Below are 26,440 nucleotides of genomic sequence, written 5' to 3'. Positions count from 1 at the left end.
CTGTCTGGATGGAGACACTTACAGTATGGGAAGAGTTAATTTGGATTAACTGTTGAAGCAGATGTATGCAGCTAAATAAGCTAAATTCATTTTGCTTCACTTGGCTTCTAAAAGATTGCCAATGCAGATTTAGGCTTTAGTTCATCTGTTTCACTTAAAATATTAAAACAACTTCAATGATTTTATGTACAGGTTGTTTCTTTTTTTGTTTACATTGAAGTAGTCCTGCTTATGGGGTATGATAGCCTTCCTTTCAGAGGAGAAAGATATGTTGAATAATCAACCTTCTGGATTTTGTGTGCTCAGTTTGTTTAAAGGTAGATATCTAGAGCTGTAAGACCTTATATATATGTGAAATGAGGGAGTATATTAATGCATATACTTACATCCAGTATAGAAATGAACAGTTGATGGCTCCTATCCATGGTGTCTGTGGGAATTAACAAAAGTGGGACTAAGTTTCCATCAGTAGTTAGCCTCTGCTACTGTGGTGTAAATACTACACAGTGTGGATCTTTACTGAGAACAGCCAACAAGAGATGCATTTTTCAGATGGCTGTTATTGTGTGCTTCACACTGGTAATAAATTATGCTTTGTCTATTATCAGCTCTTGTTCCACTGAAAATAATGAAACTGTTCCTCTGAGTGAGGGAAATTCTAGCTCTCAAAACTTGTTTGTATCGAAAAGACTTCAACTCAGTATACAAGCTTCATGTTTTAATATCTACAAGTCACTTTCTCCTTTTAACAGGCGATCCCTTCAAAGATGACCCTTTTGGGAAAATTGGTGAGCAACTTTGTAACTTCTAATATTTCTTTTTTTGTAAATGATTCCTAGTAGAACAGGACATGGGGGGAAAAGTATCACCACTTACAGTGTGAGAAAGGTGGTAATGACTTGAAAAGTCACTGTAGGATGGATATATAGCAGCAGCAGCTGCCCACTTGTGTTAAACCTTTTCAGAGAAGTCTGTTCCCTAGGAACTTCTCTCTTGCTTTTGAAAGTATTCTTAGTGGAGATTTAAATATATGGAGGTGGTAAATGGAAGGCCCCAAACTCAAGGGATGTTTTGTTTGCGGAGCAGTAGGACTGTTCTCTTAAAGACTCTTAATTCAGCAACTTTCTGTAGCACAAATATTGAAAAAGATGGGAAGATCTGTTGAGACTGGCTGTTTAAGCAGTGCCATTGCATTACTTGCTCAGTCCTGAACAGCGTTACCAGTGGCAAAAAGAGCATGGGCAGTAGGAAGGCTATGGCAAATCAGCATGGTGCACCCAGTGTCAAATAAGGAAACATCAGTTATGTCTGGGGAGTGAAGGAGAAGAAAGCGTGAGAGTTCTGAAAAACATTAGTTTCTATAAAAGTGCTTCTTTGTAAGGGGGCAGAGTTAAAGAATCTATATATTTACACGGTTCTGCTGAACTATTGGCACAATATAGTTTTTGTTGTGTGCAGAAAATGTTGCTTTGTCTGATGTTTGAACCGTGGAATTCCAATTATTCACAGATCAAGGATTTTTGAAGCATCAAATCTGTCTTAAATGTGTCACCTTCCTGCAGAATGAAAGAAGCAACGTAACGTTTCATTTTTAAGATGCAAAGTTAAATAAAGCAAGTAGAATTGTTAATGAGATGTTTATTTTTTTTTTAGATCCTTTTGGTGGTGATCCCTTCAAAGGCTCAGATCCTTTTGCAGCTGACTGCTTTTTCAAACAGTCCTCCACTGATCCTTTTGTGACTGCAGGCACTGATCCATTTAGCGCAGCAAGCAACAGTAATAATACCACAGTAAGCTGATAGTGTATCGTTTATTACTATATATAATTTGGTCAAAATTAACCATCTGGTGCATTCGGACCTACCTTAAAATGCTGATATTCAGAAACCATGTAGATAGAACGTATTTCTCACTACGTGGCTCTCTTGTCTCTTTCTGTTGCTTTCTAGAAATAGTCATACAGAAAATGGAAATAAAACCATTTTTTAAATATTTCAGTGTGCAGCTCCACAAATTAGAATGTTTTGGGACTGAGTTAAGCTCTATTAGTAGCTGGTGGAACTTAATCTTTGTTTTCTTTCAAATTTATTAATCTCACCAGGTTCTATTGAGACACTTCACTTATTTTTTTGTCTCCAAAGCATAAGCTTCAAGGATGAATAAGTATGTTTTATCTTACTTAAAATCTGACGTGATAGTAAGTTCTTCTATAAACCCAAGCTGTTTTACAGATATGTTGCTTGGTTTTCATTATCTTTTTTTAATGAGTCACCGAAAGACAGTCCTAATGTGGAGACTATTACTAAATGGCATATTCTTTCAAATATACCTAGGCCTAACTTCTAGCTGTTCATATTGTTACTGAGCAGTTACTGATCAATCACCAGCCAACAATAAGGTAGAGCTGGAAATAAAGCCTTCTTTGATGGAAGATGTAACTTTAATGAAAATAAGGTAATATTGAGGGCTTATTATAAGAATATTCTAAGAAGCAGAAATTGTCTTAAGTTTGTCCTAGTCTTTTTGCCATATCCTCTCTTCAGTGGTGCTAATGGTACCTCAGTTCTAGTTTTGTGTGTATATAGAATCTGTATGTATGCATTAAAAATACAAGTGGACTATTAATACATGTAGGAAGCAAGTTAAGTGGCTGTGGAGTGTGCCAGAGGTGAACCTGCAGAAATGAGATAGTGAGGAATTACTCCACCTAACAGGGGTGTTCTTTTCCTTCTGTGTGATATGCATGTTATGCAGATGTTGAGATCATATTACCTGATCTCTAGTCTTAAAAACTGGTTTTCTACAATCTTCAGTACTTATCCTGCACACTATCCTTCATCAAATCACAATATTCTAATACATCTAATTCTTGGACTGACAATAAGAAAAGTATGAAGGCATGGGATGTGCAGTCTGTAGCACTTGATCCTTGTGAGATCTGCATTTCTAAAGTTATGCATCGATCATAAATGCTTTACTGCACCTTTGTTACTGACGTCGTGTAGCAGTACCTTTATAAACAATGTCAAGAATGTCATGGGTTTTTTATTTTTTTATTTTGATGCCTGGCATAAAGATGTTTGACCAACATTATCTTAAACCTTCTAAGCTTAAATAAATTGTGATTGTATTCTTAGAATGGGGACTTCATCACGGTGAAAAACAAATTTCCCTCTAAAGTAATTCTTTTATTTTAGACAGAGATACCGAAGAAAAATGATCCTTTTGCTCCTGGTGGAACAACTGTTACTGCATCAGATGATCTAGGTAAGAGGAGACTACACATGAAGCTTACTTCCTTTTTCTTGTCTATGTTCCTAGTCTTGACTGAATTTGCAATGGGAGCATTTTATGGACTTGTTCCTTATGTCAAACTTTAATTCAGAAAAGTTTGTAGGAAGTGGTTTTTATTTAAAAGAAACAAAGAAGTCATTATCGTTAGCATGTATCAGCAAAGACTGATTTTGCAAACATGTTCTTCTTCACCTAAAACTGGTGAAATATTCTGATCCAAGTGTTTGGGATATTTGAGTGGTTTCTACTACTTCCCCTTAGGGTTGCTTTTAAGAGACGTCATGTTGCTTTCAAAGTAACATACAGGGTAGTTATGTATTATATAAGAGGATCTAAGAAATAACTATTTGACCAAGGTTTTTATCTGTATTGCTATGTCCCTCTCTTATCTGAGGGTAAAGATGTTTTTGGGAGGAGTCTAATCCACGCTGTGGCCAAGTTGCACCAGGAAGTGCATGAATCCAAGACGTGAATCTTTGTGATTTTGTACTGTAAGCGTGTTTAGTAAAAAATAAAAACAAAAAAACTGAACAAAACAACCCACTGTTTCTGGAGACAGAGAAGTGATTATTGGTAAACATAGTATAGTTCTTACTTTACAATAGAACAGCAGTTTTTACACATTTTGTGGCATACAAGAGATGAAGAACACTCTTGTATTACAGGTTGAGTTCATACAAGGTTCAAAGATACTTTATTCCAGATGTGGGCTTACAGTTGGAAATGAGCTCAGTTGTGTTCTTAGGCATTATGTATTTGCGTCTATGCACATACCAAAAAAAAATACCTGTCTCTCTGTACACAGATACATCAACAAAACCTTTTCAGGAGAATTATTATTGTTAATCAGTTGTTAATATTTAGGTTTTTTGTAAAAACTACTTAAATAGCAAGACTGCCCACCTAATTAAGTATTTCACATAGAAGTAGTCTATGCTTCAATATATGTAACAGCTGCTTTTTCTTGTAGGATCTTTCAGAGTTCCATATTTCATCTCTGTTTGCTTGATTTTTGTGCATTTAGCTACAGACCCCTTTGCCTCTCTGTTTGGAAATGAATCCTTTGGAAGTGGCTTTGCTGACTTCAGCACGCTGTCAAAGGTAATGTGAAATTACTATCACTCATAGAAAATGCATGAAACTCTGCAGTGACATACTGTATTCTTATTTCTTATGGGTTTTTTATTGTTAGTTTTGCCAATAATAAAAATTTACAATGGCTAACTTTTTTGACAAAGAGGGTTTTTACAGTAAATTGTCTTGCAATTCCACTGTGAAGAACACAAAGCAAGCTTTGTATTTGCTCTGTATTTCAAATGGCTTTGAATGTATATAGCTGCACTCACCTTCTCATTGCTGTACACACTGACTATTCCTGATTTTTCTATAATTTTCATCAATGTTTGCTTTTATTCTTCCTGACTGATGCATTTTAAAAACAAACTTTCATTTCTTAAGATGGTGGAATTGCACTGAAATTGTGTATGTTGCTGTTTTCTTTCCCGAAGGCCAACAATGAGGATCCCTTTAGCTCTTCCACATCAGGCTCTGTCAAAAATGTGGTCATAACTAAAAACTCATTTGAAGAGCCACCAGCCAAAAACGAGGACATCCCTCCTGCATTGCCCCCTAAAACTGGAACTCCCACAAGGCCCTGTCCGCCACCTCCCGGTAAGAGCTGATGTGAGATGCTGATTAGCTTCTTTAACATTGGTGGTAGGACAGTAATTACAAGGGGATGGTGAAGTATACTGAACAAACAGCGATTAAGTGAGATGATGTAAAACAAGTCTGTTCCTGATCTTTTTTTTTCCCTCAGAGTTAAATGTTGCTTGACACGTGGCAGCATAGCTTGCTGTTTTAGAGTTTTGGTTTTTGTTTCCTTTTTTTAAGGAGAGGGGAAGAGGATTTTTAAAAAAATGGAACAACACAGAGTTAATATGGGGGTCCACAAGAACACAATTGACTACAAATTAAACAGTTGCTATTGTAATAGGCTGTGCGTGTTGTTTGAAGTGAGAAGCCATTGTGTTCTACCCATTGCAAAACTTCCAGTTTTAATGCTGTCTTTAAATAAATATTAAAACAATTCAGTGTGTATGTGGCTGGAGTAAAATAAATTAAACTGGAGTTAACGTGTGACTGCCTCACACATTCAGATGAAATTTTTCCAGGTAGCCTTGCCAGAGGTCTGTAGTGTTGTAACCTAGCCAATGCAATAGCAATAAACCCAGGTTCCCTGTGCTGTTCTCTGTTCAGCGATAGCTGGATCCTCTGGTTCACTCCATGAGACACACCAGTCTTCTCCAGAAAATACTGTGATTGTTATCAAAGTTAACAAAACCTTCTGGTTGCCTTAAGTCCGTGTTACAACAGAATCTGTACTTTCAATCTTTTTTTCTTTTTCATAGATTGGAAAATACATTACATTATTAGTGTTCATTCAACTTTCCATCCTTTGTCTCATTCTCTTTAAAAACTTTACTGCATCACTTTCACTATTACACTATATGATTGAATTTTACAGTGTTGTGGCAAACTATAGCATGCAACTTAAGTATTCATCTTTTTCCCTCAAAAGAGTGCAACACAAAACAGAAAAAGTAATACTAAAAGTTTAAACTCAAGTGCTTAATTCTAACGATGAAGTGAGGAGATCTGATCCATGCCTTGCAAGTAGCCTGTTTCATTGTAAATAACATAAAAGCAGTTGACATGACAAGTGGTGTTAATTTGAATGTTTGATAGTGTTTCCTTCTATGGAGGCCCTTAAAGGAATGTGTGTGGGATTTTGGACTTTACTGTTTAGGAGTGGCTACAAGGTGATGCACAGATTCACTTTTAGAATGCAAGCACCTAGTGGCAGAAAAACAGTACTGCTATTAATAGATGGCTATAACAAGAAGTACCCTGTTCCTGTGGATACTGTGATAACGTTTCCCAATAAATTCTTTTCCCATCATGCATCACAAATTGAGATATTTAAGTGTATTTGTTCTCAATGACTCTCTTGGTCTCATTCAAAACAAAGGAATGCTTTTTTGAGGAAGTGACTCCTTTTAAACCTGCCTGATAATGGAAAGTGTGTGGAAGGGCAACTTGCTTGCTTCTGACGTCCATTGCCTTTCCAGACACTGAGTGCTACTATTTCATTATTTTTGGGTGGGTTTGGCAATGTATACTTCATATTCTTACAGTTATTAATCCTTCCTCTGTAAAAGGATTCTTTTTCTAGATGTCATTTGAAGCTGCTTTTCCCACTGTATTCAAGAAAATAAAAACCATGCCTTATTTGCCAGTGATGGAACATGATCAGTGAGGGAGGATTATCATGGGAAGGTTATCTGAGAATTGTCTAAATAAATCATGTATTCCCCAGGGGAGCATTCCTAGAAGCCTCTGAGGCATTTGAATTAGAATCTCTTTTGGTCTGTGAAAAACAGAAGCATACAACCACTGTAATGGGCAATCCACTTGCTGAATTTGCTAGGTGAATTCGAGAAACTGCAATGAAACCTTTACTATAAATAATAACATATGGAGAGAATGGTAGGATGAAATTTAGCTCAACTGTTCTTGGAAGGGTTTGGGTTAATGTCCTCAGAGGTGCTGAAAGCTGACTGGGGTTAAGCTGAAAAAAGAACAGGTGGGGGCTCACATCTGCTTCTGTTTCATCTGCAGCTACTTAGGTAAGGATTAACAAAATAGTTAAGCCTGTTGGTTATACTGTTTGTTATTTGGCTTAGTTGTCTTCACTTTTCTGTGAAATGATGTGTGTTAGCATAGTGAGAGGATGCTTTTCCTTGCTGTTTTTGAAGACTTATATTCCTGTTCTCTAAATCAAATTCTGTTGCTTTGACCCAGACAAATAATAATTCCAGTAAGGCTTTTTTATCATGGATTATTGATAAGCAGAAGTAGTTACTGTGCTGATAAAATAGGGACTAAAGACTTAGGAATTCTATTCCCAAAATACTGCTACATCAGAACATAATTGTGCTCTTGAATCATTAACATACATGTGTTCCTTTTCATTTGATTACACTTTAAGAAATATTGGGCCATGCCTTCATTTTTTAAACTGGCAACCCTTCCTCTGAAGTCATTATGACTCCACTATTTGTCAGAAGAGGTTGCATTCCAAATAGCTTTTGAATTTGTTTTTGTTTTTTTTTATTAATATTATTTTTTGGCATGTTATTACCTGCTATCTTAAATTCATTTTAAATTCATTTTAATCTAAGGGAAAAGACCTATCAATCAAATAGACTCTTCAGATTCCTTTAAACCGAGCGATCCATTTCAGCCTTTTCCCACCCCAGAAATTCCCAAAGAACAAGAAGCAGATCTATTCTGTGATCCATTTGCTCCCACCAGCGTCAGTAAAGAGGCTGACCCCAACAATTTTGCAAACTTCAGTACTGTGAGTAAACACTTTTTACATTTGTTTCAGTATACTGACAGCTTTGAATCGTTCACACTGACATCTTCAGTCTAATTTGAAATATTAACACATATCCCTTTTGTACGTGGGATATTGCTTCCAGTTAAAACAGTGGTTAGATCTCATTTACAGCTGAGGCTGCCCTAAAATGAAACAATGCAATAAATGATAATGTTTATGTTGCATTGCTTTTGTGAGTTTGTAATACTTTTTTTTCATGGGGGCCTCCTAACTTTTAGAAGTAGGACATTTTAAATATCTGTTCCAGGTATTATTTTATCAAAGCACGCAGCAGGTGTAAAATATATATAGGTATAAAAACACACTGTTAATTATCCAATTAAAAATACAACAAAAGACATGATTTTAATCTTCATGTCACTGAACTGTTTAGTCATACTATTGAAATATAGACTGAAATAGCGATAAACAGCTTCATAATAGTGTACGTTAATGAAATGTAATGTGGTGAGTTTTGAATGGCTAGTAAATTCTAGAGTTATGTATGATGCAGTGAAAAGTAGTGTCTCTTTGTAACCAGAATCCATTTCATAGAAGTCGTGGTGCCCAAGCAGTAGAAGCAAATCTAAAGGTTTGTGCATGCCTATATATATAATTTTTATTTTATTTTTGAGCTTTTGCAAAGAGGAGTTTTGGAAGGCATCTTTTCACTTTCCAGCTTGATATCTGTGATATGCAATTTGCGTTCACAGTAACGTGATCATACTGCTTTTTTTGGGGGGGGGGGTTGATAAACCATTTGCTTGATTGAAGCAAATGGAGGGTTGACAGGTCTTTGACTTGCACTGGTTGATGTGTCTTTATAGCATGACAATAATGTTACTGATTGCTTTCACTGGTTAGATGTTTTGAGAAGCTAGTCAGGAGGGCAGAATGTGAAATGTGGAGGGGGAAGCAAAAGTTAATTATTTTTATAAAGGAAAAAGCATTCTTTTCCAGCTGCTACTACTGATAAAATAGTAAGTGAACTATGAAGAAAAAAACAAGCTTTTCTACTCTTAAATACTAGCTCAAAGCAGGAACTAACTGAAGTACATTGTGATAACCCTTTAAGACTTAACACTGGGATGTTCATGAACACATGGGCTTCACCTACCTCTTAGCTTTTCTGCATGCTGAATAGAAACAAATTTTGGTATTTTCTTTTGTGTTGAAAACAATACCATGTTTTCTGACTTACAGTCATTGTATCACAGCAATTCAGTTCATATTCTCTTCATGTCAAAGTACACTGAAGGCATCTGTTCTTTATCTTCTCCACTTATCACACTTACCTTTCTCTGTATTATCACTAGGCTTCTAACTGTACTGTTACCTTAATATTCTGCTGCTTTTTACCTGAGTGTTTTTCATCTGCACAATTAAAGTCATTCTACAGCTAATTTTTCATAGTCACTGTCATCTGGAAAAGGCATCTCTAACGAAAGTACAATTAATTAGGATGTCCTGTCATGCTGGGTATGGGTGTATTTGCAGTACGTTCTCACAATTCATTCAAAACTTTTACAGACTGGTTTGTTATTCAAAATAGTTTGATTTTAAAGCATAGCATTTGCTGCTCCTGTAACGTTTTATCATAACTTAATACTGAATTTCTATACATGGTGCATTAAATGAAAAACAGAGCAATAGGATGGCTTCAGTGCAGTTCTTAATAGTTAAACCTTGGACTAAGCTAACAGTTTACTGACAATAGAAAGCAAGTAATATTCAAAAACTGTAGTGTGTCAAATGTTTTAGAGAACTGAAACTCACTTAAACCAAGAACAGGGTTAGTTATCGTTGCATTATTAATGTGGTTATTTTGTCTTTTAAAAATGCAGTATTCTACTGAGGAAGACATGATTGAATGGGCTAAGAGGGAAAGTGAGAGAGAAGAGAAAGAAAGATTGGCAAGACTAAAACAGCAAGAGCAAGAAGACTTGGAACTGGCTATTGCACTCAGTAAATCAGAAATATCAGAAGCATGAAGCTTAGAATAAGATGTTGTCATATGTCAACTGTTTTGTCCCTTTCCCTGAATACCTAACCTATTTAAATGTTAATCAGAAGATGACATGTATACAAAAAATTAAGAAAGGTTTTAAACTTTTGAAAGTGGTGTGTTCCTGCTAAATTCAATCCTTTGGGTTATTTTTATTATTTGAATAACTTAATTCTAGCATTCAATTTCTCTCACGTTTTCAGGAAAATAAGGAACTTTTCCCAGATGTAAGCAAATCAGTTGAAAATGCAGAAAATGAGACATTAGTTTGACTGGAATCTGTCAGCAGTTGGTAATTGAGCATAAAGTGAACATAGCAATTATTCTGCCATGGCTGATTGTTTCCCATCAAGCAGTTAGTCATTTGAAACCTCTTATCCTTCTAGAAAGATTTTAGTAATGCCAGAGTCGTGGAGTGCTTTATTTTATATGTATGCATATAGATTTTTTTTCTCTTCATTGAAGATTCTATTTGGACTTGAAATAACAATCTTCATGGAGTCTAAGTCAAAAAGAGTGTGTCTTACAGAAACCTTTAATGCTTTTCTTGCATGGTCATAGGTTTTAAGACCAGTAACTTTGTTTTATAAAGCAATTAAATGGAAGATTTGTGTGCATTTGCTGTTGGCCAAGGTGACTGTCAAATAACAAGGCCCCGCTGCTGTTTGAGCCAGTTTTGCCTGTGAAATATGCAGATAAGTAATTGGCAAGATTACTCGCCCGTTAGCTGGCAAGATAGTAAGTTGAAAATGAAATGAGATTGAGAATAGAAAGAAAACATGTTGTCTGATCTTTTTTTTCATTTTTTTTTTAAAGGTTGCTTTTTTCCTGTATGTGTAATTTATTGAATGCCAACAGATAGTTGCACCTTAAACTGAATTTTTTTATGGTCACTGAGTGGGATTGATATGATTTTAATGAAAATAACTTAATGAAAGTAACTTATTGTTCACTTTGAAAGAACTCCATTCTGGAGAATTGGTTTAATTAAAATAATTCCAAGAATATTCTTTTGCCCTATCTAAGAAAAATGGATGGCAGCAGCATAAGCATCAAGAGATCTTTATTTCTTTCTTGCACTTTTAACTTGTGGTGTTTCTGTTGAGGAAATGGAAAAGTTTCAACACACAGCACTGGGAGGAGGAGTTGAGCTCAGCCGCGCTTCAATACATTTAACCTCTTCCCATTATGTGTCAGTGCTGCTGTTGAAAAGAGTTTGATAGTTTTCAGTTTTTCAGGAAAATGGGTAACCGGACTGGGATGTTATTTCTTTTGCACTGGGAAATGAGCGTTTCAACACCTGCTCAAAAAAGGTAACTTAAATTTTTGCAAGGATTAAATAGTTAAAACTTACCTATACATCTTCATAATGAGTGTACACTAATCTTGCAAATCACGCTTAACTGGATTACATAGTTTCTTATCTTTTGTTAAAAAACGTATACTCAGTGGACCAACACAATATTATTATGTATATATTATATATATATTCTTGCTTTCCTTTATGGAATTTAAAGGTTTTGAGTCATTTGATGTTACATTTCATGTTACTGACTCTGACTGTAGTACTTTTACTCAGACTACCAACAAACCACTGCTGTGAGCTAAATGGCATTACTTATGAAGTTTTAACTTTTTTTAAAAAAAGAAACTTGTTCAGGTGGGATTAGCCTCTATTTATAGACTTCCCTTTTGTTTAAGAATTCTAACAATAGCCTGTAATTATGAAGAAATAAAATTTAAGTACATAAGCGTGAACTGTTTGCCTATTTTTTCAAAAGGATGCGGAGCTGTAAAGCAACATGCAGATGTAATGTGAACGTTAGAAGGTGCTCTGTTTGTAGTCTGATGGGAGGTGGTTAATTTTCCAAGAAACAAGCTGCTTGAATGGTGGGGTTAGCTGAAGTGCATACTGATCCCATTTGTCACTTGCTTCATTAGGAGTCGTGGCAGTTTCATTGAAAATTCATGCTACATCTGCCTCAGGATTTTTGCCTGCACAAGGTTTGCAATGCTCAAATGTTACATCCTTAGTATTCCTTTGTGAAGTTATGTCAGCATATCACGTGCTCTCAACATAAAGCACGTTCCCTTGGCTTGGTAAATCTTTAGTTTGACCCAGAGTATTCTTCTCAATATGGTGCATCCCATCTTCACGGCAAGATGTGGACGTAGACTGCTTGGTCAGTGGTTCAGGAGTTCCAGCAGCCTTTTACATGTCTTTGATACTTCTGTTACAGCAGCTATCAATATTAATGGACCCACCTAAGTGGCCCCAAATATATATTTTTTTCTGGTTATCTTTTTAATGATGCATCAGTTGGATTAGGCAATGTCATATTTTCATTAATTTCATCAGATTTATACACATCCTTGAGGTCATTTGCAACCCTCTGTGGGCTGGTTTTTTTTCTTTTCTTTTCAAGTCCTCTACCAAGTTTACATCTTGGACATACTTTGGCCTCCGACTGTGCTGCTTTCAACCTTGTATTCCTTGCAAATTTTGAGCTGTCCATATGATTCTATCATGAAACTGAAAGTAGTTGCTGTTCACTTTGAATAATTTTGTATCCTTTTCGGTCTTTGTCCAACTTACTGTCTTATGAGGTTCTGTTGTGTAAAAGTTCCTTGAATTCACAGCGAACCATTGCACTTTTTATTTAAGAGATTATCTAATGTTATTGGCCACTTGACAGCTACGTTTCCAATGTGAGGTAACTTAATAAGAAATTGTATCAGTGGCATGTACTGGGGATTAATGTTAAGGATCTGTTATCACTGCCAAGTACTGACAAAGAATAAAATGGCAATAAAGGTGCTTAATAAAGGACCTGACATACTGAGTTGACTTGTCTGGGAATCTGTCTGCTACTTTAAGCCTGGAGATATGATGTGACAAGGAATGCTAACCCTTCTGCTCAACTCTTAAAATCTGTTGTGTCCAACATCAGTATTGGACTTACTGGTTTCTTTGGTTATACACATTTCCTTGCCATCCTTTGCCACCTGACATGCCAGCTGTATGTCACTTCTTCACACAAACAGCATCCAGTTGTCAGAACTCTGTTGCTTACTGTTGTTTCCCCACTGACTTGTCAATAGTTTCATTTAGCTATTGAAATCTAAAATTCAGTGTCTCAGAATTAAAATTTTTAGCAAAACTGTAACTTCAGTATTGGAATGCTTTAGTTATTCTTTAGCCTGAATCTTCAAATACGTGCATTGTGTTTTACAATACTGACAGAAGAGTATTTTTCATTGATAACATTTTTAGATAATAAAATAAAGGAAACAGAGTTGAATTATAGGGGGCTAAAATGAAGAAAGTAACGTATCTGTTAAAAATGTTGTCATATCTAGTCTTCACAGAATGCTCTTGAATTTAATTCTGTTGTTTATTAGAGTGGTGGTTGGGATTCCCATGCATCCATTGTTTACCTTGAGATGGAAGAAGATTTGTCTTGTGCAATTGTAAATCACAAGAAAATGTCAAATTAAAGCAGACTGTCAGCAGTTATTAATTGAAGTGGACAGTAATCTTCCCAAATTGAAGATCCTTCCTGATGCAAGTTTGAAACTTACTTTTTGGGTAAGTAGAGTGGAACTTCAGTTACCTGTATGGGGGTTGCTGAACACCTCTTGCACTGAAAGTGAGAGATCTTGAGCTGCTAGGACCTTAGATTTTGAATTAAAAATGAAAAGCATTAGCTTTTAAAGATCAGGTAGCTGATGGATGGGGAAAATGCTGCATTATTTGGAAGTATATTTAAGAGGTCAGGATGTTTCCAGTTATCTCTTGCTGAATTATTAAATGGACAAACCACTTCGTATTGGACAAACCACTTTGTATTGTATTGGACAAACCACTTTGTAATGCTAATCCTCTTCCTGTTTTCTAAATGACCAAAGGCCCGGCAGTATATTATGTAACTGCTGAAATTAAGAGGCACCCTTGTGCGTAGTAAAAATTGTGTGCTTTTTCACTTGTGCATATTCTACATGGAAGGAAGATGTTACATGTTAATATAGGCAGCCAGTTGTACTCTAGGGCTGTTCAAACTGGAAGTAGATTAAGAAGTTGGCCAAAAATGCTGCTCTGGGCAAGATACGCTTGCTTGAGGATTGAATTTGCTGATAACACAGGTTGAAATTCTAACCTTTATTTCAGAGGTCTGTCCCAGCTGCAAGAGATCTTCTTAAGACCCTTTGGAAACTGTCAGCTTTCTCACTTTTCTGTCAATAGAAGAATTCATTCATTAAACGCATTGTTTCCCTTTCCTCTCCACCCAGCTGCCCCTGTGCACTGCAGCGAGACCCAGGGCTCCCTCCTCCCCCACATCTTACACCTCAGGAACCACGTTCAGCTAATCAAAGTCTTTTTTTAACCTTACACATCCACTGTTCTCTCATGTGCCCATTGTTTCATTATGTCAACCCCGTCCTCCTGTTTGCCCTGCCACTCCCTGCTCTGTGTGTGTTCACCTTTCCCTTTCTCCCCTGCTCATTTCCTTCCACGAAGTTATCCCTGTCAACCTGAATGCTAAGAATATAATGCACGCAATAGGCGATCACAGTTTGTTTCCAGCATCACACACCAAAGTGTCACTTCAGTCCTCTTAGCATTATTTTTTCCCTTTATGCTCCTGTTACTGAAGTTGTCCTTACTCTGTTCATGCTGGCTTGAGCTGTGTGCACTGCTGGGTGGCACCGAGTTGTCCAACCACTTCGCTGTGGGCAGGAGGGCTCCAGCTTCACACCCACGGCCATTGGAGCGCGCTGACATGGCGGCCGTCCATCCAAACCTGGGGTAAGGAGGAGTCACGTTGTGCTCCTCTCAACAGGAATTAATGGCCCTAATTCCAACCTGCTGCCACCAGCGATGCAAGAGCCAATTGTAAAACGTCACTTGGAATTTCTCAAGAGTGTCTTGGCTCTTAGCACGTGGTTTTTAGTTGCTTCATCGTCTTAACACTGAATTAAAGTTAAATGTCTTTGGCGTGGATTCCCTTATGGCTGACAGCACCTTAGCTTACCTGCACTACTGTCCTCAAGTTTTGTTAAAACTGACCAATTTCGATGACCTATGAGAATCTGGCCCTGCCAGGCGGCACCGCGGGACGAACCCCGCGTGGGACACGGGAGAAGAGGCGGAGTCCCGCAGCGGAGCCCCCCACCTGCTGGCAGCGCCCTGCGCGCGCCTTCCCTGCCCAGCGCCCTGTCCTCGTCCCGCCCGGGGCGGGGCGGGGCGGGCGCTGCCGCAGCCGCTCACCTGTGGGGGCGGCCCCTCGGCGGGGCCCAGCCCGGCCCTGCCCGAACATGCGCCGAGGCTCCCGGCTGCCGCCGCTTCACACCATGCCAGGTGGCTGCGGCGGCCGCGCGCGCCGGGGAGCAGCGGGAGCGGCGGCAACACCGGCAGCGGCAGCACCGCCCGCGCCCTTCCCGCAGCCGCTGGAGGCCGACGCGACGCCCCTATGGAGCCCCCCGCGGGCAGCGGCAGGAGCGGACAGGCCAGGTGAGGGCGGGAGGCGTGGGGCCGCCTCACCTCAGGCCGCGGGGGGCGGCGCGGCGCGGCCGCGGCTCGCGGGGCCGCGCTGCCGGGTGGGTGAGCGCCGTCCCGCCTCAGCCGGGGGGCGGAGGGCCGGGCGAGCGGCGCTTCCCAAGCGCGCGGTATCACCGAGGGCACAGAAACCGCCTTTCTGTTTCAGGTGCTTTTTATTCTCCCTTCTCTCGCGTAGGAGGTCTGAGCAAATGACATACCTGTGCCGCAGTCCTTCAGGAGCTGCGTGCGCGTCTATCTTTGTCTCCGCCGTCGCTTTTCGGAGCGGGGCGAAGCGCCTCGCCCCTCCCGGCCTGCAGCCCGGCCCTTCCACGTGTCCTCTGCCCACAGAGCGCACAAACTTCTCCTGAGCGCCTCGGAGCGGGCGTCTGCTCGGCGGGCTCGGTGTGCAGGTGGCGTTCTTCCCTGAGGGCGACGCCGGCTTTTACTTGTGGGTGCGCTGCTTGACGCGACTTCTGAAACAATCTGCTTCTCGGTCTGTGCAGGGTAAAAACGGGGAAGCTCTGTGAGGGGTCAGCGAAGCGGTTCTGCGCCAGAAGGGCTGCAGGGCTGGCGGCTCTCAGTGAGCTGCTGCGGGCGGTTCGCTCCGTCTGAGCCTGGGCGCTTTTCCCGTGTGTTAATAATGGAATCGGCGAGCGTCAGTCTGAGACTTCAAAAGGTCTGCAGAAACCACGACGGAAAGCATTTCCTGCGTTGCAGGTTATGCAGCCCATAGAATAGCATTGATTTTCTGCCGGCATCTGTGTTGGCACCGGTCAGAATTAGCGCAGGGGGTGAAATCCCGTCCGGCTAAGATGGCGCAGTGTGTGGGCGCTGCTAACGGCCCACAGCAGCGCGCGCCTTTGTAACGGCTTCGTACAGCTGTGGCGTTGCTCTGTCACGACGCCTTCTCAGTGGCCCTCTGCAGTGGGGCAGGTGGTGGGCCCTGCGTTTGTGTCATGGCGTCGTGCAAAGGCTGCTGCGCTTGCAGGCCTCGTGTTTGTACAGACGGTCACAGCAACGTTGGGAAGTGCTGAACGTGCAGAAGAACGTTTGCAGAGAGTCCCAAAGCAGTTTGTTGGATGCTGTTACGTGGGGGTGTCCGACGGACAGTGCTGGGGAACTCCGTGCTGAGGCCTCGTTGCCTTTCTGCAGCTCCATCTGCTGGTCACATACCAGCACCTCGAGAAATAAAGATAGTTTGCTTACCGTGCTCCAAAATGCTGGAATTGAGGTGTGTTACAGATCAGGATTTTTTTTGCCAAATCATGGAAAAATGATTAGTGTTTTCATATTACGCCTCATGTTTTTTGCTTCAAACTATACCTTTACGCTGAGTGGTTTAGGAAACGTTTCTGTAGGGCTGAGCTCGTGGTTCCTGAGGGTTTGGAGACGCTTTGGGGACAGACTGAAGTTATTAGGTTGTGGTTGGAGCATAGGGCGATCCAGTGGGCTGCTTGGCACCGAGAACAAACATCGGGTTTTTGAGCAGGAGTGATGGAAAACGGCCTCTCGTTCTGCAGTTTTTTCGGCTTTTTGTCTTTGATGTTAAAATTTCAGTTGTCTTTTGTGGGAAAACAGCGATGAGAAGATAGAATCTGAGCGCCGGGATGGTCACTCAGATATACCTGACTGCAGTCTCAAATGTGAGTCAGAGTGCAGCGCTGTGGTATTACCGTCCCACCTCCTTGGCTCTGAGTGGGATTGCTGGCCTGAGTTGGTTTGTGTTTGGTTTGTACCAATCCATCTTTCTTGTCAGAAAGGGGAAAAAATGCCAGGAAGTTCCCAGTCCCAAATCCCAGCTTTTTTTTATTTTTATTTCTTCATCCTCGTGTAACTTTCTAAGTGAATTTCGTGTGCTGGGGAGAAGAGCTGTGCCCTTCCCGAGGCAGCTGTGCCTAAGAACAAACGTTCAAAATCGTTAAGATGCAGAGTGCTAAGGAGCCTTGCTGCTAATACTTGTACTATTCTCCGGTATTGATTCAATTTGCAGGTTCAAGGGAATTATGAAAGGGTTGTACTGAAGTGCTGTGCTTCAATTTTTATTTAATTGGAGAGAATGTGGCATTGTTACTGGCCATGGTACCGTGAAGTACGCTGTGCAGATAACTCCTCAAATACTGACTGCATTTATTGGAAGCTCTCAGGGAAAAATACTCTGAAATTTTGTGTAAAGCAATAATTAAAGGCATGGCAACAGTCTCTCGTTTGTCCAAAGTATTTTGTCATTCCTGTATGTATGTTTATCAGAGCCTCGAGTACTGCTCAGCAAGGGAATTGGAACAGAAGCGTGGTTTCTAAGCTGCAGTAAAGCAGCTGTGACTGAATAGTTCATTTTTTAAATGAGTTACATATTTCTAATGCAAAAAAGAAACAAAACAAATCATTGCAGCTGAGAATAAATGCTGCAGGAAAATGCCTTTGGGGCTAAAATGTGTACTTCCTCCGTTTTGTGTTTTTCACCACATTGAAATCTGAAAGACGTAAGCATGAAGAAGTGCAAACCAGACTGTGAAGTGCTGAAGTCAGACGTGTGGGTAACTCTGGGGACCATGGGATGGCTCTTTATTCAGGCTATTGTTGGTAGGTAGTGGAGAATCCAACCAGAGGTAGAGATTCCCCAGCATCACTCCCTCACTTCGCACTGGATCTTATTTCAGTAATACCACAGAACTGTCAGAAGCGTAGGTCAGCCAGAGACAGCGAAACTGAGACCTGGAGGATTTGGGGAAAGAGCAAATGGATTGGTTGTCTGAAAAGAAGGTTGTCTGAAGAACTTAAGACCCTTTAAAAAAAAAAAAAAGCATGGCATGATCCACATCTGTACTTCAAAGGGACAGACTGTAGAGCGTTTGAATCAGTGAGAAGGAGCTCTTAAGCATTAATAGTGATATCTGATGAAAATGTAATCTGGTTGCAATGCTGCTGTGTTCTGTAACGGGTTGAGGATTTGCAATTTGTCAGACTATGTATGTATGTACGTTTGTTTTATAAGCAGTCACAGCAGCAAACTGCCTGCTGCTCACGGAAAGGGAGCTGCAGAAAGGACACACGTATACTTTTTATTTGTCTGAACAAATCTACCTAAGTGAATTTATTGCGCTGTTTGCCTGTTCAAATACAGGATGAGAGCTGTGAGCGTAGTGCAACGCAGATCCTGCTTGCTGCAAGTCAAACAGTGGTGGGACCAAGGGCAGAGCAGGAGTCTGCCGACTTGCTGGACTTTGCTCCTCTCCTGGACTGCTTGGCCACATCGCCTTGTTCTGTGAGCTGTCACTGAAACCTAAGATCCCAGAGCAGAGTATGTTTGCAACAGAAGCCTGTGACACTGCTGAGACATCGGCAGCTGGGTGCTTCCAGAGCTGGAAGCCCCCCTCAGAAAGAAAGGGGGGCTGTAAGAAGGAGGGGACAGACTCTTCAGCGAGGTCTGCTGTGACAGGACAAGGGGAAATGGTTTCAAACTAAAAGAGGGGAGATTCAGGCAGGCTTGAAGGAATACAATTTTTACAGTTGGCAGTTGATGAGGCACTGGGGTGGGTTGCCCAGAGAGGTAGTGAGTGCCCCATCCCTGCAGACACCCGAGGTCAGGCTGGATGGGACACCCATTGGAGCTGTGGGTGTCCCTCTTCATTGGGGGGGGGGGGGGGGGGTGTGGATTAGATGGCCTTTAAGAGTCTATTCCAACTCAAACCAGTCTACGATACGCTGTGTCACCATCCCTGTGTGGTTTAAAGTACTGACAAAGGTCTGCTAGTTTCAGAATCGTGTTGGTTTTGTGTTTCTCCATGAAACATTTGGGCAGTATTCAAACCTTTCTCATTGCTTTGCTGTTGGTAGAAATAATGGCATTTCTGCAGCACCTTAAGGGTGTTAGACACAAGCCAGAAGTGTGCTTGAGAGCAGTAGAACACTGCTGTGTTACTGCTTTGGCACGTAAACCAGGAAGGGATACAGTAGAATTAATTTTCTTACATAAACTTATTTGCTTTTGAGTTATGAAAAAGTTTCTGTATTGTCTGAAAAGTCAATGGCAACGAATTATTAACCAGAGTTGCATTCTGGTTCTCCCTTTCATGGTAATGAGAGCAGTTCTTACAAGTTTTTTTCTCATCTGAACAGTTTCGGGTCTGCTGGCAAAACAGAAAAGGGATTCTTCCCCAGTGATGTGCTTCTGGTTTTCTTTGCGTGTAAGGATGTTTTCCAGTCTTGAGATCAGAACATTTCTCACACAGCCTGGCTCTGAGTGGTCATCCTTGTGCTTAGAAAGGAACCAGCAAACTCATAATGACCAAGGGCAGTAACTGCAGTGTGTCCTCTGCTAACTGCGCTGTGACTGCCCAGCATCACGAGAACACAGGGCAGGGTGGCATTAATCACTTCTGTAGTCAGTGGGGATCTGTTTGAGAGCACGCAGTGGGATGGATGCCCTGCGTACCAGAAAGCCGAGTCATGTGTGTACGTTGGAGGTGCTTGAAATCAGGTAGGCTTTATAAAGAACCAAGACTGTGATCTTACAAAGATGCTGTGGGTGCTCCTCAGGTCTGTGTGTGGTTAAAGCTTTAGCACACATACAGCCAGAGCAGCTCAGTGTCTGCAGGGAGATGGCTGCGTGGCTTCCTTATTGCTTCCTCGCTGGAAGAAAAGCGGCAGCTTTGGGCATTTGACTGATCTCTATTCAGTTCCATTTCACGCTGCATAAGGAGATTATTCCAGAATTCATTATTTTTTTACTACACCTCTAGGAGGAGAGGCAGCTGAATGTACAGGCAGTGCTAATGGTCATCTTTGTGTATGTAGTGAGGTCTTCAGGATCACAGTGCTGAAGGTGGGCTGACAAATAGCTTTGCTAATGACATAAGTATCTTGAAATACAGAAGTGTGTTGGTGCAACCCTGTCCTTTCTGCCACTACAAGGAGAGTTTGTGCTGCCTTAAAATAGCTTATGATCGGCATTGTCCTGTAAAAAATGAGACTGTTGGAGAGAAATCCCTTGTTACAAAAGGGGCTAATGGAAGCCAAAATACCATATTGTCCAAGCTGTTAAATATAGAATGAAATTAAGAGCAAGTACTTCACAAGTACTTAACAGGAACCTTCCGAGCTGGATTTGTAGCCCTGCAGATGTGCTCTCCTTCCCTTCCATGTAGGAGTTACTGTGTGCTGAGCAGCCTCCGCTGTGCTCAGAAGCACGTTGTGGTAGAAGAGCAGCCACACATACAGGCAGAGCTTCGGCCAGAGTCCAGGCTGGTGTTCACTACAGAGGCTTCTCTGATGTTCCCCAGTAAGATGAAAGCATTGTCGGTCATTACTGAGCACAGCTGCACTGGTGCTATGCAAGCCCCTGAAACAGAAGGTCCTTGGCATGATGACAGAGATTTAAGGTTTGTAAGTAGAAGTTTTAGACGGACCTTTTTTGCAAAGTTCTCATAAATACTGAGTTCAAAGGAGTCGGTGGTTCAGCGTTTTGCAGAATACAGGACTGGAGATTGCTTTTACTAAAGAAATCTGTAAAACCAGTAAGCATATGTGCCCTGCACTCATAGTAAGAGATCAGTCAGCATCGTGCATGCAGTGAAACAAAACCTATGCGGGAATATTTTAAGCCCTATCTAAATAAATAAATAGAAATCCCCTTTCCCCTTTTGACCGTGAAAGCCATTGTGATTCTCGTGCTTTTGAACAGGCTTAACTTTTCATTAATATTTAGGAATTTAATTTTGCTTAGTGTGCTCATGTATTTTGTTCTGTGTTGCTGTTAGCATAAAGAAGATCTGATGTTTAAGCAAAAAGAGCATTGCCTGGGATGCCCTGAGTCATCGTCCTTCTGATGGGGATGCAGTGGGGTCAGGAGCTCAGGTCTCACGTTGAGCCACAGGATGTGCTGGCCTTTGTGAAACACCCCGGCGGTGGTGCAGAGAATGATGGTTCCATAAATAATAAAACCACAGTGAGAACCATGTGATTGTCCTCCCAAGACCTGCAGCCAAAAAATCAAGAAACAGAAAGAGGCTTCCAAAACCAAGGGGAAGAGAGCCTAAACTTGGAAATATTCCTGATCTTAGTTTTGTTTTCTTTAGTTGAAAGAAAACGTGGGGGAAGAGAGGTTGTCTGAGCTGTAATTGTTACCAGACAAGTGGTGCTCAAAGGAAAGCTGCCAGCTCAAGTCTTGGAGAACTTGGCAGGAGCAGCACAGCCCTCAACGCACACAGCTTTGGAGGCCAATTTTGGAAGTATGGTGCCAGTTAGACATGGGGTAAACCAGTGAAATGATGAACAGTCTTTCCAGAGTAGCTCGTTATCATGGCACAGAAGCACCTGTGTTAATTGTAAGTTGTAATTAGTAATTATTTCCAACTGGGGAAAAAAGGATAATGTCTTATCTCAGTCTGCAGCCCAGGTACACGCTGCTGTTAGGAACTTGTAATGCAGTCATTACAGGGGCAGCCTGTGGCTCTGTTAGGGTAATTTTTATAGCAAGCACAGCACAGGCTTTTCCTGTACAGGATGTCATAAAAACAGCAAGAGATTTCATCAGGTATGTTAATGTCTTCTGAGTATCTTCCTGAAATGATCCTTTTTAGTTTATCATTTTTTGGTCCTCCTCTAGCAGCTGATATCTTTTGTTGTTGATACTGCTTTGTGTAACCAACAGGACCATGCGCAGGAGAAAACTTTTACCATTAGACAATGTGCAAAAATTAAGCTCTTAATTGATCAGCTTCTGCAGTGCAGCTGCCTGAGTGATGGGCTCTTGGTGATCGCAGCCACTGCCCTTACTTATAGGGGCAATGGTGCTGATATGCCAGCAAAGCAGTTTGGGAGCATGCACTGTTATATTTCGGACACAGCCAGATGAGCTCACCCCACTGATTCCGTTGTTAGTGCCCTCCTGTGTTTCCCTTTGTGTGACATTAAAGAGGTTTGTACAAAGACTGTAAGGTCTCCCAGGGCTCTGGGGACCACACCACAGCTGGGTGGTGGGTTCAGGCCTGGGCTGCGTGGTCATTTGATGAGACGAAGTTCTCTCACCTGTCTGCTTCTCACTCTGAGAGCAATTAGTGCCTCAGTTCTTTGCGTTTTGGCTGGCCTCGTCTGACTCCCCATTCCGGTTTGTAGGCTTCTGATGCTGCTGTGTGTTAGGGTCTGTAATTAGCTGGGTATTTGACTTCTACCTTGGTGCTGAATGGAGTAGCTGGTGCAGTACTAACTGCAGGCAGGTCTGTAGCTACTGTGCCAACACCTCCCAGGTCAGTGGTAGCAGCGCTCCGTGCCTGGCTCCCAGGCGCTCACCGTGACGTGCTGTGCCTGCAGCAGCGATGCTCACGCTGTCCCTGGCTGTGCTGGGGCTGCAGGCAGTGCCTGGGCTCGCTGCACCGGGCGCATATGGCCATGTCGGGGCACACCACAGCGCTGGCAGAAAGGTAAGGGGCAGGGCATGGTGTTTTCCATGTGGATTAGAGGCAGTTCTGATCTTCCAGCTGAAAGCAGGAGGGAATCTGCAGCCTGCTGAAGCATGACTAATCACTTTGATACAACGCTCAGCATTTCTAGTTTCAGGTCTGTCTTTTTGTCCTGTTTACAGCAATGAGTGATCATTTGTAGCATTTACATAAGGTGTGTGCCTTAGTGCAGGTCATAAGCTCTTTACTTGGGAGCTACGTGGAATCTCTGGTTTCCTTGGAGCATTAGGGAAGTGTGTAGCTGATGTTATTGCTGCTGCTGAGGGTGGCACTGTGCTAATAACGCTTATTCCTGAGAAGATGGCAACTAATAAATGTATTTTATTTGTGCCTTGAACTTAAATATATTTTTTAAATATAGTTATTATCTCTCTGTTTTAAAAGGAGTGTTCTGAAAAGGTTTATTTGTATTGAATGGGTTTTGATTTATAATTGTCCTGCATGGAGATAAACAGAACAAAACAAAACCAGATCAAATGTTACTAGTCCAGATGTTTCATAGCAGAAGAAAGTGTCTTATGTACTGCTAAATGTTTGTTTCAGGGTTTAAAAAGGCACATAAGAACCATAATACGTGCAGGCAGTAATTAACAAAGTTACTGTAAGTCAGGCTCAGAACAGACTTGGGGAGCCAGGCTGGCATGATACCGCACATTGCACAAGGCAGTGCCAAGGCTGGGTTAATCTGTGCTTGCTGACCACTCGGAGAGTCTCCTGGGTGCAGGATTTGCAGTGTATCTCAAGTGTGATGACAGCAGCCACTACAAACAGCATCGTGTGATGTCTCTTCAAATCTACAGTCCTGGTTTTCATATGTGTAGTAATGGTCTTTCTTCTTTGCAGTCATTATTAAGGTCAAAACCAGAACGCAGCTGCACTGGTTATTGCTGATGCTATCTGTCTGTTCTGTGCTCCCCTATCTTTTTTCCTCAAGATGATACCAGGATTTTACTGTCTGTTTCTCCTTTCAGGAGGCTGTGTTTTGCTGTTTTTTTTTTTAAGACAGTAACAGTTTCCCAGTAACAAGGCAGTTTGCATCACTTAGAGCTGTTGGAGTCAGAAATCCGCTGAGGATTTTTTCTGTATTTTCTTGGCAATTTTTGGACCAAACTTACATGTGACACATTAATGCTATGTAGCTCTTTGATCGTTAGATGCAGATGTTTCAACTGTCCTGACACTGACCAGGTTACTTTAACTTTCTTAGTACAAGGCCTAATTTGTTCTGCAGATTTGTGTCCAGCAGTTCTGATGGGGAGGAACTTGGGCCCAAATGTTTTCAGCTGGTCTTTGTTATCCCTTTGCCAGTAACCCACAGACCAGCTGAGAGCCCTTGTTGGAAGGTCAAGCTGACATCCGAGTGCTGTGAAGGAGAAAAGTACAGTCAGACTACAAAGATAATCTTCTGACTTGGAGATACAACAGCAGATTTGTGCTGGAGTGCATCATTGCTTCTGAGGGACAGTGATGTTCCCAGGAGCGCGTGCAGTGTGAGACTTTAACCAACCTGCGTATCTGTAGTAGTCTGCTGGTCAGGAACAAAGCTGGAATTCAGCAGTTGATAGAACAATCCGGTGTGGTTTGGAATCATCTCACCCTTAAGCAAGTGGCAAACATAAAGTAATGAACCTTCAGTCTTTTTGAGGCTCATACCCCACGCTCCTGTGTTCCTGCTGAACGAGCTCATCAAAATGCCCTGCTCCCACCTGGTACTGCTGCCTGCACAGGTTCTTATTTACAGCACATGTGGTGCCTCTTATCCTCAGGAGGCAGATAAACCTGAACTGCTTTTCAGGTGTCCCAGAGCAGGAGTTCAGATAAGACACACACAAAAAAAGGCGTTCATATTTTGCAAGCATTAGGAGTGGACTGGGAGTAAAGCTAGCACTGAAGATGGGAAGTTGAAATGTACAAGTATTGCACTGCTAAAAGGAGAACAGATGTGCTGAGTTTATTTTCTCTTCTTCTGGCAGGTCACCAGCATCAGACCTCAACGTGGCATTGCATGAGTGCATGGCAGCTCTGGATTTATTTCTTAGCAACAAGTTCTCAGATGCTTTGGCTTCTTTACAAGCAAAGTAAGTTGGCTACTTTTACCAGTTTTCATTTGTTTATTTTCTGCTTCACCATCTCTCATAAGAATTAACTAGACAGCTAGTTCTTTTATCAATCATTGATAAGACCTTGTGGTTTTGGTTCAGAAGGGGAGGGTAAATAATATATTAAGTTTTGGGGAAGCCAGAATAAGTGCTTTACACTTGGTTGAGTAAGTAACGCAATTGATCAAAGGTAACTACAGAAAGTTCTGAATTGCTGTCCAAAGAAGTAACCCTTTTTGCTGTAGCACAGGATTTGAGATATTTTTCTCCTGAAAGAGTAAAATCTATCTTCTGACACTTTTTTTTTCCTCTTCCTTTCCCATATTTTCTTGCACATAACGAGAGTTGGTAGTTTTATGTCAGCAACTGATAAAGAATTGTCAAGCTTAGGGTGTGTTACTCAAGGTTTCAGTTCGTATACATGAGTTTGCTTTGTGGCCTGGTTGTTGTTATTTTCTTTAATATTTCACCACTTGCAGAAACTTTCTCATGGCTTATTTTACAACTCAGTGTTGTGCTCATGTGTCCTAATTACACTGCTGCCCACCTGCAGGCAGTGAGGTCCAAAACTTCTAAAAATTGTTTTATCTTGCCAGTTTCTCTGATTTCTTTTTCATACCCTGTCCTGAAGTTAACCTGTGCTCTTGGCTTGTTAAGTCTACGGTTAATTCATGGTTTTTTTCCCTTTAGTTTGCTCCATTTATTTTTGAGCCATCAGCAAATTACATTGTGCCTTCTTTCAGATCACTGGAATATGAAGTAAAATTCATAGATCATGGAGGTCTTCTCTTTTGCCACCTCAGTTTGCCATTTCCTTTATCCTTAACTGCATGACTTCAGAGGTGTTAGGAGATGTCAGGGATCTGATGAGTCATGTAACCAGGGCTCTGGGTGTTCACATGCAGAACTAAGTGAAATGACATGCAAACACTTTTCAGTAAACATTATGGCTCTTGGTGTGTACATTTGCTCAGACACGTATGAGACCTCAGATATCCTCAGGAGTAGCAGGTTGCATCAGCTTCCTTTCTACCCATTTGTCCTTTTACTTACCTCGTTCATCCGTAAGTATAGCATCAGTGTTCTGCACCTCCTTCACTTTCTCCTTCCATGTCCTCCACTGGTTGTAACTGCTCAGGCAGGAGCCACCTAAGGGCAGGAGTGTGTGCTTGAAATCCATCAGGCATTCGTGAATGCTGTATATCTGCTTTGCTTTGTTGAGGTGTTCACCTCAGTATTTTGATACCAGAATCTATGGCTTACCCAGTTAAGTACACTCTGAAAGACATTCGTGATAAACTGTAGACTCAAGTGTATTGCTAGAATTGGTTTTATTCACAGCAATGTTGTGTTGTGCTTATGTATCATCAAAAGATATCATTAAAATGGTAAGGAGAATGGCTATTATCATTAAATTCTGGTAGCAAAGCCCTTGTGCCCATCTGGAAAAGCTTATTCAGTGCCTAGCAGAAGACAGGGAGATACTTACTTGAAAGGAGGTTTCAATACACTGCAAAAGCTAGTGAGGCTGTGTTGGTTTTTGAAAATCCATTTTCTTGCATTGTGTGCTTTTTCCCTCCAGCCTTTGTTGGGCCCTGTAGA

At 41.3% G+C, this 26,440-nt stretch overlaps 2 protein-coding genes and 1 long non-coding RNA gene across 28 annotated transcripts in view; 2 read left to right on the top strand and 1 right to left on the bottom strand.

Annotated features, from left to right (window-relative positions):
• Nucleotides 1-11,501, top strand: part of EPS15 (epidermal growth factor receptor pathway substrate 15) — a 59,465-nt gene extending 47,964 nt beyond the window's left edge. For 10 of the 19 annotated variants that reach the window (XM_040704675.2, XM_046944506.1, XM_046944503.1 and 7 more), the window contains 8 exons: nt 753-788; nt 1,654-1,790; nt 3,198-3,267; nt 4,319-4,395; nt 4,803-4,965; nt 7,539-7,717; nt 8,280-8,330; nt 9,583-11,501. In XM_040704675.2, the coding sequence (XP_040560609.1) occupies nt 753-788; nt 1,654-1,790; nt 3,198-3,267; nt 4,319-4,395; nt 4,803-4,965; nt 7,539-7,717; nt 8,280-8,330; nt 9,583-9,729 (860 nt within the window). In that variant the 3' untranslated portion in view covers nt 9,730-11,501. The remainder of the gene's footprint in view (nt 1-752; nt 789-1,653; nt 1,791-3,197; nt 3,268-4,318; nt 4,396-4,802; nt 4,966-7,538; nt 7,718-8,279; nt 8,331-9,582) is intronic. The other 9 variants (XM_040704672.2, NM_001031283.2, XM_040704673.2 and 6 more) reach the window with 8 other exon arrangements.
• The window catches only part of TTC39A (tetratricopeptide repeat domain 39A), a 45,503-nt gene continuing 29,930 nt past the window's right edge, over nt 10,868-26,440 (top strand). Inside the window, exons 1-2 of one of the 8 annotated variants that reach the window (XM_046944882.1) lie at nt 10,868-13,332; nt 24,713-24,817. In XM_046944882.1, coding sequence (XP_046800838.1) covers nt 24,753-24,817 — 65 coding nt within the window. In that variant the 5' untranslated portion in view covers nt 10,868-13,332; nt 24,713-24,752. Of the gene's footprint in view, nt 13,333-15,090; nt 15,256-15,361; nt 16,514-22,559; nt 22,701-24,712; nt 24,818-26,440 lie in introns of those variants that run through there. The other 7 variants (XM_004936784.5, XM_025153121.3, XM_046944881.1 and 4 more) reach the window with 7 other exon arrangements.
• Nucleotides 13,888-15,648, bottom strand: LOC107054039. The gene is made up of 2 exons (XR_006940000.1): nt 15,501-15,648; nt 13,888-13,976 (listed from the first exon to the last, which is right to left on the bottom strand). It is a non-coding gene; the product is annotated as an uncharacterized LOC107054039 (long non-coding RNA).

Source organism: Gallus gallus, chromosome 8 (assembly GCF_016699485.2).
Source record: "Gallus gallus isolate bGalGal1 chromosome 8, bGalGal1.mat.broiler.GRCg7b, whole genome shotgun sequence".
Lineage (NCBI taxonomy): Eukaryota > Metazoa > Chordata > Aves > Galliformes > Phasianidae > Gallus > Gallus gallus.
Note: the sequence above shows the minus strand (reverse complement) of the source record. Positions and strands in the feature narration are given on the sequence as shown.